At 40.0% G+C, this 13,757-nt stretch overlaps 1 protein-coding gene across 3 annotated transcripts in view; it reads right to left on the bottom strand.

The window, feature by feature from the left end:
- DNM3 (dynamin 3) overlaps window positions 1-13,757 on the bottom strand; it is a 172,567-nt gene that overhangs the window by 54,624 nt on the left and 104,186 nt on the right. For all 3 annotated transcript variants that reach the window (XM_063165270.1, XM_063165271.1, XM_063165272.1), the window contains one exon: window positions 2,084-2,195. In XM_063165270.1, coding sequence (XP_063021340.1) covers window positions 2,084-2,195 — 112 coding nt within the window. The remainder of the gene's footprint in view (window positions 1-2,083; window positions 2,196-13,757) is intronic.

The following is a 13,757-nucleotide window of genomic DNA, read 5'->3' as shown; positions in this document are numbered from 1 at the left end:
AGGTAAAAGAGAGAGAAGTTCACTCTGGGAAGGGGCTGAGGCACCTCTTTGCCTTTTCAACTCTGGGATCATGAAGCTGGGGGAAAGCACTGAAGTAAAACTCGAGTTGCTGCCATTTCCTGGTAGTCCCTCCTACCTAAAAACATGGTCTATGAATCTTTGACGGAGAATAAAAGACAGGGGGGTGTCTCTAAAACAATTTTATATTGTCAGAGGAAGGTGTGAAACCGAGGAGCATGCACAGGATTTTCATGAAATGCTGTTCATTTTTATTTAGGATTCACTGGATCTTCTAAGGTACCTGGAGCTTTGGAGATTTTGTTTTGCAAAATTCAAAACTCTGAACAGCAGACTCACAGTCCACATTTGAACCTCCTAAGGAATAAAGTTTTGGAGGCCTAGAGTAGCACAGAGCATCTTTGCTGAACAGCTTGATAAACTACTGGGCAAATTTCAAACTACAGGCATTTGGAACAATAATATTTACTCTTTTATAATGTAAAGATAATTCCAGCTCAAAGGAGAACTGTATTTTGACTCCCTTCTATTTCTTTCAAGGAAGTCTCTCATCTTGCATCTAAAACTCTTTTGACAGAGCAACTTTAAACAAAACCAAGAATTCTTTATAAACATATTTTGAATACCAAGTATTTTTAGGGAGAAGGGAGAGACAGGAAGACAGAAGAGAAGTTCAGAAATCCAACTAGTCTGTCTTGTTTAAGGATAAAGCAGCAGGTATACCAATACATTAAAGCCATCACAGAACACAAGATTAAACCAGAGGCAGCAAGAGTCTTTTGTGAAATCATCATTAAAACCCAAGCAAGAAAAAACCAAAGCAACACAGAATATTGGTCCAAGTTATTAATTAGGTAACCTCTCATAACAAATCCTTGTTACATAGCTTCTGATATTCTTAGGTAGGAACAGATCTACTGGAACAGGCAACATATGAAAAGTCACCAACACTGTTTTATTTTCTAAAAGTAAAGTCTCAGATACCCGATAGGTCTCCTGTTAAATGCATATTTTCACTATTCTCTAAAAAAACATCATTACCATCATCACTGTTTATTCCTATAATAACCGGAGAATCCACTAGTATAAGAATTTCTTATTTATCTTTTTATGGCAGTCTTGAAACTCTGCATGAACAAATCCTGGAGGAGATGCAGACAAAATTGTACTGGAAGCCATGCAGGCATCACAACCAGGGGAAGAAAAAGATGAAGAGAGAAGACAGCACAAGACCCTGGACTCAAGGAACCTGGCCTTCCCATGGACAACAATCAGGAAGAAGAGCAAATTCATGAGAATCAAAGCATCATTCCTCAGAGCAGATCTTCTGCCAAAGGCATCCAGCACTCACTGCAGAAAGGTGAGCTGTGAATTACAGAAACTTCAAAGGCTCAAATGCCAGGTATTTCTGCTAGTCAGCCTTCCCTTTGGATACATCTCAAACCTTCACTTGAAGTAAAACACCAAGATATCCAGGTCCAAAAAATATTAAATAGTAGCTGGACATATTCTGTTTCCCAGCTTTCTGTCATTTCTAGTAAATGAATAGAGGCTTTTTATTGTATCCTGTTCAATTTGCTCCACATGATGATTAGCTGAGTAAAATTGCCTTTGGAAAGGTTTAGCATGTGTTTCATACACAAAAAATGATGCAGTGAATAAGTAAAATAAATATACATGATTGCCTGGAATGCTGCTGTCAGTTCTGTAATCCAGAGCTTGAGGGAATAAACTCTTCAAAGCACATCTTTACCTTAGAAAACATTAATAGAAACAATGAAGCTCAGGAAACCCCAAATTGCTCAATGCTTTTACTACACAGATCCAATGAAAAACACGTTGGAAGCTTTGGTTTGTGGTCGGTTGGGTTTTCTACACTGAGGTTTGACGCACAAATTGGTCTTAAAATATTTCATTATGAATATTTTAGAATTACCACAGTACAATGAAAAAGCTGCTCTTTGTTGAGATATCTGCATCAGACACTGTGTTTTCCCAGATGATACAGTTGTTTTTTTGGACTCAAACAGAGCAGCTACTGGCAAAGCAGTGAGCTTTAACTTACTGAGGATTTATCAGGATAGACACCGGCTCGTAGCAGAGATGCCTTCCAGCTATCCACCTCCTCTTGGGAGTCACAGGCTAGCTCAAGGAAACGGTAATCCTTGTAAACATTCCTAGAACAAAGAGCACCACATTGTAAAACTAACATTTTACTGCTCTCTATCATGCACACAGCATTTAAAATTAAAAATCATTTGGGATCGGGAATTACTCGGTAATTGTTGTGCACAACAGACTTTATGGGACAGGTGCTTGTTTGATAATTACATGGAGTACTTAAAAATATCTTTGAATGTGACAGCACAGCTCTGGAAATAATAATCACCTAAAAGCACTGTGAAACTACTTAAAATCAATTTTCCTGCTTTTGCTAAAACAGAGCACTTTTAGGGGAGAAAAGAGTGTTGTGATGAAGACGACAAACACGTAAGACATGCCAACATAACAGCACAGCTTGTGACGGATTGCTGCTGTAACCAATAAATACCAAAATCATCACTGATGCAACTTCTTCCCATGTGAAGTCCTTTCAGTCCAGTTTATACCCTTTCCAGGTTTTAGACATCATCAGTAAAAGAGGAAAAAACCAGCAATGATACTCAAGATATTTTTAAACAAACAAAACAAACCTCAGATGTCTCTCATCATAGTAAGAAAACTGGGACATGTTTAAATCAAGTCTCTTACAGGTAGTTCACATAATGAGATAAATACAGAGAATCACTTAATGGAAGAAAAGAGAAAGGAGGGAAAATACATCTGTAGGAAGGTGGTGCTTGTAAATTCTTCAGTACACAGAACAGATTTTCCCCTCACGGTTTAGCCATTAGTTTCTGAATTCCAATTCTATACAGAGAGCAGATCACTGTAAATTTGTCAGCCAACAGTCTTTTTAGGAAAGGCCACAAGCTCAGCTGAAAAGGGTTAGGAAAGCACATTTTGCTAGATCTTAACAGTTGCACACGGATCAATCTTCCATCCAAAACCAGACTGTTGTTTTCCCTCAGCAAGCTGTGCAGGAGAGGGGTTGATGGAGATTGCTTCACTCTCAATGACAAGGGGCCTTTGGTTTCATTTCTCCCACATATTCTGAGAGGGGAAAAGCCAGAATTCACTGTAGAACAAGGAAATAAAGCTATTATTGTCACTGCCTAGACAAATTTCTTTAGCATTCAGGGACTGGTGGGATTTCATTGCCACACTGCTGGAACACAACTGACTTGATGTAATTCCCACTCACAGCAGTGATTCTCTCTTAACCAGCAATGGCACCTCACAGCTTTGCTTTTTAGGGGCAGGAAACAGGTTAAAAAAAGGTAAAAAAAGTGGAATTGAACCTGAGCAAGAAGCAGCCATGACCCCAAATAATTAAATTATCACCTATGAAACCACAGCACAGCAACCAGAGCACACCCACTCTGAAGAGAGCAAAATGTGGTAATTTTTAGCAGGCTCATAGGTTGAATTCAAAACGGCAAAGAATAAAGAACATACTCAGAATTATTTCCTTACACTGGAGATTCAATTCTCACCAAATTCAAAGGGTAAATCTGAGCACCAGGCTTGCACTGGTGCAAAAAGCCAGGCTGGAGGTGCCACCAGGACACCTCCTTCCCACAGAAACCAGCCCCAAAGGTCACAAAGAGGCACTAATGGGCCTGATCCTACAGTATAGCCAAAGCCACTGACAGGATGAATAACTGCTCTGTGAGTTCTTTTATTGATTGAGAAATTTAAAATATATCCTTTTTCTCCCCTGACTCCAAAAATACTAATCCTGTCTTAAAGCAAATAATAGCCTGGATAACCTTATCAGGTGCTGTTACCTTAAACTGAGCAAATACCTGAATTTTATTCAATTTGCAATATTGTGGAACTCCAAGACAGCATTTACTGAACAAAAAAAAAAAAAAAAAAAAAAAAAAAGAAGTCAATTAAAATAAATTTTAAAAGAAAGGGAAAAAAAAGAAGCATAATGAAATTGCCAGAGGAAAAAATGTTTTAATTTATTGTTAGGAGAAACTTTTACTGAGATAAGCTTCTCTGGCTAAGATAATGAAGCAGCTATAATTTGAAGAACTAGGAAGCTGAAATGGTAAAAGAGTACTCTCAGCAAAGATGACTAAAAATAACAATAGAGCAAATAAAGGCTGTAAAACATAGTGATAGGGAAGTTCCAAAAACACTTATCTGCAAGAGCAAAACAACATGACACCAGCTTGTGAAAACATTTTTTCAGGCCTGTCATGTTATATATTACACTTTTTGGCATTTTGTGGCTTGCTGCAAGCAGCGTGGCTGTGTGAGCAGGGATTTCAGCCAGGCACTCTGAACACGTGGGAGCTGACAGTCCTGCATTCTGTCCCTGTGCCAGGATTCTCCTGGGGCTGGGGACACCTCATGGCCAGCAGCTGATGTCCCCACATCCCCCAGGTCCTCCTATCTCCCTGTAGGATCTGAGAGCTCTTTTTTGTGCAGCTGATTCTATTCCACCACCACTGCCAAAGACCCAGCAGGTGTGAGGGACTGAAGGATGCACACCCTGAGTGCTCCCAGCATTGTCCCAGCAGGGCAGGTGAGGGATGCTTGTCTCCCAGCTGGATTCCTTGCTGCTAGACTGCCCCTGCCTGTCTTTCTCCCAGAAAGGCTAACAAGCATAGGAACTTTTCAAAGGGAAAAAAAAAGCCAAAGTAACTTCTTTCAGTAACTTCTGAAAAGAGTGTGTCCTTTTCCTGTTACCAGTGGAATCTTACAAAAACACACTAACATGTTTTACTCATTAGGAATGCACTGGCGTCTCATGGAAAGCTGTAAAAACCTTCTTGAAAACAATTCAGATTTTCTGTTTTCTTCTCTCTTCCACTTCTTAAAATTGCTGAAGCCATCAGCACAGCACCAGTTACTACTCAAGCCTCACCTAGGTTCTCCATATGGAATGCTGTGAAGTCATGTTCTCACCCTCACCTCTAGAGCAGCTAAAATGGGATGTTGGACATCAAAGACTATGACAGAATAAAGGATGAACTCTCAACAATACCAATCTTGTTGATATTCAGGCATCTGTAAATCTAAGGGACTACAGAAACAAGATACAGAAAACGGGAACATGCCTAGAAGTACCATCTGCAAGTAGTATTTCCCTTAAATATTAAAACATTTCTTAAATGTGAACACATAATTGAGGAAACTGCAAAGCTGTGTGCATCTACCAATCTACCAACTCCACTTCCTCCTGGAGTCTCATCACTGTAATTTAAATATCATGCATAATACATGAAAATATCACTGTTGTGGCATATCTGGAAATCAACATAATACTGGTAATAGTGCCTTTCTTTCCCAGAGTGAAAAATACAAAAGGCTACCATTTGTTATCTGCAGATTTTATTGTACTCGAGATAAATAAACCTCAACATGGAACTGCATTTCCATTAAAATTGTAGCCCCACATTTCTCTTCACAGAGAAATGTAAGGCACATCTTCCCAAGAATATTTCTGGGTTTCACATTCCCTGAACATCAGAGAAAGAAAACACAATTCTTCCCACTTGCTGTGCCTGTGTTGTGCAAAGTAGAATGCAATATTGAGGTTGTTTACCCACAGTGATGGTGTTTTGTTTCCTTGGCCTGTCAGGGCCAGGTGTGTGTGTGTGTGAGGACTGTTGGGTGACAGTCACAAGATTCAGTGTGCAGTGTGTGCAGCTGTGTGCAGAGTGAGTGCTTGGCAGATTCAGTTTTAGATGTATAGAATAATATAGTATAATAAAGTAATTAATTAACCTTCTAATATCCATGGAGTCAGACACATCATTCTCTCCCCTTGACAAGGCCATCACAGCATTGCAATACATAATTACTCATGAGGATGAACAGACAATTGGACTAAAAACATCATTTCCAGTTCTGGAAGGTCCCACACTCAGGACATGCCTTTTCTAGGCCAGGCCCATCACCTCAAAAGTCCAGCAGCCACCCAGCTGTGACTTTGCTTACCCTACAGCTTTTTCTCTTTATTCTCACCTTGATTTCTTGATTCCTTTCCCCTGTATATTTCAGGGCCTTATTCAGAAATGTTTCCTGAACTCCTCCCATCAAGAAAAAATCCTAACAGGAGTGCATTAAGGTATTTGAAAGTGCCCAAGAGGAAAGTGAGAAATGCCAGATAAGTTTGAAGACTGACCCAGCTGTGAGTTACTGAGATTTCCCTCCCAGCCACCCTGAAGCCTGGGCTGTCAGCACTGCCTAGGGAAGGGTTGACTACCTATAAACCCAATTTCTGCAGTCCAGGGGCAGGGAGTGAACAACAGACCTGGAAACCACCCAGAAAGAAGAGCCCTTGCAACACCAGTGGGTTCCCTCCATGGTGGCTGCACATCAGAATGTGCTGAGCACATCCCCTGCTGCACATCAAGAGGGACTGTACCTCTTGCAATTTCTTAATAGTAAGATAAAGTTAAATATTAATCTCCAGCAAGCCTAGAAAATTTGGAAGGGCAACCACATTCCAAGCCCAGTTAACATGTGTGATTATATATTAATGCATACTCACATATAAGCATGTGCATGGAGAGCTTTTAGGTTGAGTTGGATCTGGATTTCACTAGCCAAAGTTGTACTAGATATGCATAAAATTTCTTTTCATACAGAGAAAATACAAACCAAAATTAATTAAAAATGCATTTATTCTTGCCAGTGTGGGAGGAGACAGAACAACCATTACACAGCAAGAACAGTGACATTTTTTAGAACTGGACCTATAAACTACTTAAATCCTCCAAAGAACACAAACCCATATTTAGCTTCAGCAGGGACACTGGCACAAGGGAAACTACTCACAGACTGAAAGATACTGAAGGAATATTTTCTTTTACAGGGATTTCAAAGTGATTTTTTGGTAAACATCTCATCTCTATTAGGATGGAAACAGAACTAAACATTAGAAATCTAGAACTAAATGCAAATTGGTCCCATTTTATTCCATGAAAAACACAAAAGATTGAATTCTTAGGTATTTCTCACTTGATTGAAATTGAAAACACACAGAATATGGGTTTAATGAATAGTCACCTAAAATGAAAAGGGGAGAAAATAACAGAATCCAGACACTCCAGCTACTGGGAAAGGTAATTTTGGATGAAATTGTACATTTTCTATCTATTCAACCTGCAACTCCACTGTGCACAATCTGCTTATTCAAATTTACTCTTAGTCTGTGATTCTGGACACCTGTAATTGCGCAATGGCTGGTTTGAGCATATGCACCTATTTTATTTTTTTTTTTTTCAAATAGAAAAGCTCTACCAGAAGCTCTGCAAATCATATATTTTGAAGAAATAAAAATGGCCATCTGCTCTGAGTTAACAGCAGTGACTAACATTTTCTATCAAGGCATACCATTTCAGATCACTCCAGTGTGAATGCTAATTAAAATTAATTACACATGACTCTGAAGATTCTTTTTTCTCAATATCCAGAAAAGCCAAGGAGACAATCTCTGAGACAATGTCATGAAATAATTACACTTAAGGATTTTGCCATCTGTGTCATGTGAGTGCTCTCCCAAAAGCACATTAATCTTTTCAAGCACACACACCCAAAACACACAGAAACCCCCCAAGTTTCAGGTGCAAATGAACAGAAGATGTGCTGCTCAGTACATAGGCCAGCCTTGGCAATGAAGTATCTCGAGTCCTATATGTAACCCAGAAGAGAAATGCAGCCAAAACTAACACCACACAGGCCAAAATCCACAGTAGTAACAGGGACTGCCACTAAAATATTCCAGCAGTCCCTGGAGGAGAAGGTTTCATGCCTTTGGTGGTGAGGGATGGAAGCCTGGCCTGGAATCTGCCTTGGGGCCACACAGACACAAAAGCTGCCCCCAGCTGTCAATACCTGCACCATCCTCTCTCTTATTTGTCATGTAAAAAATACTTGTCAATAATAATAAAACAGAATATATTCCAAAACAAAACCCAACCTTTTTCTTTTTTTTTTTTTTTTATAATGGAAAGCTGTTGGCAATAAAGGCTAGCTATTCCTTGGGTTTGTATATTTTTCCTGTTCTTAAATATTGTACTCTCCAGCATTTTAGCAGTTTGTTTAGAAATGTTAGAGTTTTTTTTTTTTCTGAATTAAATTTGTAGGGCTTTTTAATTAAACAGATTCTCTCTCTTCCATTTTGAACAGAGAGGGCTCTGAATAGCTTACAGTCCAACTCTTCCTGGGGCTTAGCTTTCTGAGTAATTCAAAAACAGTAACTAAACATACATCTCATTTTAGGCTTTCTCCTTTAGCCTGGCTTCTATCCAACGCCTCCTCTGACCCGGTCTCCTTTCACTAGTTCCCTTTATTTTGGCTCCTGCCCAATTTCCCTTATATATGGATAGCAGTTAACCAGTTGCTGCCCATGGCCAGAAATTCAGTACTTACAGCTCTGGTACATTTGGAGTCCCAGAAACAACTTGTGTTCCAACCCCTTCTGGAGCAACCCAGAACCAACGACATTTACCCAAAACATGCAGTGATGCCTCTCACTGAGCAGACACAGAATCATTTCCTGGGTCCTACCAGACACCAGCTCCCTGTGCAATATGATTCCTGACAGACAGAGTGTACTCAGGAGTCAGGAGCTACAATTCCTCATCTGGCAGTTCTATTTTCGGTCCTATTGTGTGCCCTCAAAATGGCCTTTTGCTCACTCTTCTCTGGACATTCATCTGTCTGTCAGATTAAAGAGCTGTTTGTACAGACAGGCAGCTCTGGAGCAGGGATGGCAGATTCTGTCCCACTGCTTCATGATTCCTGAGGGGCACTTTGCTCTCAGGAACCCACTCTTGTGAAGCAAAGGGAACAGTTCTGTGCTTTGCACTGCTCCTCACACCCCTCTATCACACAGAAGCACAGACGTGAGGAAAGCAACACCATTACTCAGCTTCATCTGGGTCCTGGTGATGCCTCAGGTTTGAGCTTTTATATTTTTCAGGTTCTGTGCTGCTTTAGTGTGTGGGTCTGGGCTCCGTATGAGGGGATGGTGAGCTCTCTGCACAGAGCAGGGAGACAAAACAATTCCTGCTCCAGCTGGGCACCAGGGACAAATGATCCAAATCTCAGCCCCAAGAGCACAAACAACGTGGGCTGGAGAGAGAAAAACAAGCAGGATGGGACTTCATGGGCTAAAGCTGGAATTGGACAATTAATTCCAATGTGCAAATGGAGCAGAACTTATAAAATTAAGAGATCCCGTGACCGTCGTCCATTTTGTGACCATTTTGGTTCATCTTGGGTGCAGCCCTGGCTGGGCTCTTGTGCTGCCCAAGGTGGATCCATTGAGGCCTTTAATAAATCCCTGCTTTATTCTTTAGCTTTGTCCAGCCTCTGTTCTGGGTCAGCCTGCACAAGGCATCACTGGTTGGGCAGGAAAGGAAAAGACACGAGAACTGGTGGCATCTTCCTCTGCAAGGAAAGCAGAATTTCCCACATTGGTTCTGCTCCTCTGGCTCCAAGGACAGAAGTGAGTCTGAAGAGGAGCAGAGGAAGGCTGCAGATCAGGGACTCTCCACCAGGTAACCCTTCCTCACTCTGTGGTTGCTGCTCCCACTATTGGTACAGAAGGCTTGAAAAGTCACCAACTTAACAAACACTTCAGCCTGCTCCCATTTATAACCCCCAAAACCTGTACCTAGTAGAATCCCTTCTCCTCTAAAAGAGAATTCATCTCTCCAGAGTTGGAGAAGAGGTGGAAAGAAGCATTTTTTCTGCTTCTAGCAAATGAAGACAGGTTTTTAAACTCAGCATAATTTCTTCAATTAAAAGGGAAGCAGTGTATAAATTGAGGTGGAATACAGTAATACAACAATTCATTGACCAGTAAATCAGGAAAAAAGTGTAATGAGGCTACTGCAAAGGCAAGAGATTACTTTAGCACAACAGACAATCTGTCAAAATAGTACCATGTGGATCAAAAGGGAAAGATCAGTGACTGCTTGCCCTTCTCAGGGGAGATGGAGAGGTAGGACTTGCACACATCCTTAAGGGAGACATATTTAAGACTACAGTTTATGTTCCAACCTACAGTACTTGGGTAGCAGAAAAAGCACCAAGAAGTGAATAATTTTTACAAGAAATACATGGAGAATAGATCAAGTATTTGGAATTAAATCCTGTACAGACAGTAAACTTTCTGGGATGGACAGAATTTGTTTTCTTTGTTCTGGAGCTCTGAACAAAAGTCTTACCCACTCAGCAACGAGAACATGACAGGTTAATCTACTGAATGTGAGCTGAGATGCTGACAAAATCCTCTCTTGTCCATTTTCAGCTCTGCCTAGAAAGTCAGTGGCTACATCTACACAAATTCACAGTAAGCTCTACAGCAGTACTGCAAACATTCTTTCTTTTCCTATAGCGGAATTATTTTAAAATACTCAATATATTTGATCTCTTTTTCCAGTCTAAAAAAAGCCAGACTTGCCACGAGTTTCCTGTGGAGAAGATGGTTAACACAGAATAGCACTCACTCACAGCTTTAGGTTAGACACACACTGCTTGAAACCACAGCTCAACTGCAGTTACTAAAGGCAGGCTGGTGCAGATGGATGCAGCCAAAAAGATCCAGGAATCACAGGGCACTCACTCAAATTTACTTTGGTTTATTATCTACTTCTCCTAAGGTAAGGAAACTGGAGGACTCCATAGCAAAAGCCTTCCATAGTGTCTATAAATTAAGTAGATGGCCCATTCAAAAACTTTAAATGTATGACTTACTTTGCAGAAAAACAAACCTAACCTCCCAGTTAAGTAATACTGTAACTATTTCAGGCAAAGTTTTCCTTTTCCCACCCTCACCTTTTTTTTTTTTGTTGTTTTTCTAAAGATTTAATAAGAAAGTAACAGGAAAATAATTTAATTATTTCACAGCAGAGCCTTTTCATAAACACACAATTATGTTCATTTCATGAGAATTTATCTTCACTGTGAAATCAATCGTCACAGTCTCCATTTACTCTACATTACCAAGTCACATTTGATTCCTGTCAGAGAACTGTTGACTTCTGCAGTAAATCAAAATGACAGATACTGTTAGTTTCCTTCTCCATCTAGCCCCAGTCTCAGCTAACTCAAGATGGTTTTTCCTTCTATGCAGTGCAATGAGTATTTTCCTGGTAACTATATTTCAGAGCTGGAAAGGTTTTCATAAATGGAAAAAATGCAGTGCATAATCCAGGAAACTATTGAAATGTACAGTATCAGAAACATATGGCTGGAGCAAATACCTATGCAGTGAGGGGCTGGGAATGAAAAAGAGAACAAGCTTATTAAAATTCTTCTCCTAAAGGGTTTTTGCTTGAAAATTAAAATAATTTAATTGAACATTAAGAAAGATTTCGTAGTCAAGGAAAAACATGCTGCAGATTATGGGGGAGGGAAAAAGAGATACAGAATAATCTCCATGCTATCATGGAAGCTGGAACAGATGATTTTGCCTTTGTTCTTTAATGATCTACATCTTAAATAGCAAAATGGTTCCATAACCAGAACCCTCAGTGGGCAGACTTCGAAAGCTGATTTCTTTCTAAGTTACTAAGGTTTTTTTAATTAAAAAAACAACCACTCCACCACCCCCCAACAAAAAAAAAAAAAAAAAAAAGAAAAAAAAAAAAAAGAAGAAGAAAAAAAAAGAAACTAAGTTAATTTTTTACATGATCTTTGAAAAGCAAGCCATACTCACACACACAGAGATCAGAAACCAGGATTCAACAGATTACCACAAAGTAAAACAACAGTAAGAATTCTTATTTCAATGTATCTTTATCAATTCTCTCTTTCAGTTTCCTTAAGAATGGGGGATAGGGGACAGTTCCCCAGCCAGATCACTCTACTTGAGATCCAATATTCCTATTTTTGCTGACACATCTCTCAATTCAGGATTCAAAGTGATACTAATCTTGTTTTGACCAATTTGTGCCAGGAGGCAGATTTTTAGAAATATCAAAAATCAGCTGGTTTACAGTAACAGAGAAACTGCTGTTTTAATTAGAATTTAATAAATATTTCTTCAAAACAAACTTCTGCCTCCCTTAAAGCTGCAAGACTGACTCCATGATCTGCCCCTCCCAAGGCAAAGGTATTTTGTGGTCTTACTGCTGTGCTGTCATGTCTTAACATGCCCATGTGGATGTAAGGATGTTTTTAGAGCAGCTTGCTGAGGCTGCAGGGTCTTCTCAGAGCCCAAAGAGGCAGGGCTATTACAGACATTTTAGACATCTGATTTTGAAATCCTTGATATCTACTATGGATGAAGATCAAGCAAAAATGTGAATGTCCAGCTATATACCACCTAAATAAATCCTAAACTTGCCAATGGAAATGCTTCTCTTGGATTTTCACAGCAGTTCAATGATTAATATTTATGATGATAATAATATTCAAAGCCATTAGTTGAACCAAAAGAGAAACAATGAGTTAAATGAACAAATTTCTCATGGAAGTAACCTAATATGTCCAGCTGCTTTCAAGCCACCAGGACAAAGTTACCTTTCTTGATGAATCCACACATATCTACAGCCAGAACCATCAGAATTACATTCATTTCCAGCATCCAAAGATAATTTCTGTTTTTAAGAACATGAAAAGCTTTTCAAAGCCTTTTTCTGTGCTCCAGAAACACAAGTGGTCAAGCATTTGAAATGTTATTCCCAGGCAGTGTGTGTGACATGCTTTCAAAGGGCATCTCCTGGCAGGCTGGCTGAGACACAGGCAGAGCCTTCCTGGGCTGGTTCAGACTGAGCCTGACATTGTGGCCTCACATTCCTGGGGTCAGCACAAACCTGACAGCCCAGAAATCCCATGATTTGCTTTTGCCTTGCAAGAGGGAGGGGCACTCCTTGCTTCTGAAATTCTGGCCACTATGTCTGGCCAGACTAGGAGCAAAGACAGCTGCCTCTGCAGAGAGCCACATCCATCTCGAATATCTGAAGGCAATGCCAAGCTTTAGTGATGTGAGGGAGAATCAGGTGTGAAGGAATCTAGCAGAAGAGGGGAACAAGGATATCTATCCATGCTACGTTTGCCTGAAAAAACCTTACAGAAATTGCCCCTTATCTGCTAAAATGCAATGCCCCTGAGACAGCTACAAATACAACTCTCCTCTCCAGTTAAAAAAATTAAAATTACACATCACTTTTATGTCTTTTGTAACATTTAAGGAAACTGAGCTCGCTGTGCATCAAGAGTGGCTTCCATAGAGCGACTGCAACACTTAAAGCAGAGAAGAGTCTGAGATGAAAAGTGTGGGGCAAAAATTAAAAGACAAAGATTTTATTAATTAAAGAAGTAGAGGAATCTAATTTTTCTCCATTCAGCAGTGTTTAAACCCAAACAAACAATCAAATGAGTCCCAAGATTAGTGACAGGCAAGATTTTCCACTGGAGAAAGTGAAAAGCAATGACGCTTTTGTGATTTACACCAGTTGAATCTGGTCACAAGGTACAGAAGTCATGAATGTTTTGGTAAGCCTAGGTGACTGCCAAATAAAACAAAAATAGGATCAGGAGATGATTATTCAGCCATAAGGAAGGACTGGCTGACTCATCATGGAGCTGTTTCACCCCACGAGTGGCTCAGAGGACACCAACCTCTCATCCCATGGTTATGCAACAGCAAAGCAGCAGAT

This window comes from Melospiza melodia, chromosome 11, assembly GCF_035770615.1.
Source record: "Melospiza melodia melodia isolate bMelMel2 chromosome 11, bMelMel2.pri, whole genome shotgun sequence".
NCBI lineage: Eukaryota > Metazoa > Chordata > Aves > Passeriformes > Passerellidae > Melospiza > Melospiza melodia.
The sequence above is the reverse complement of the archived record's forward strand: the minus strand, read 5'-3'. Positions and strand labels throughout refer to the sequence as shown.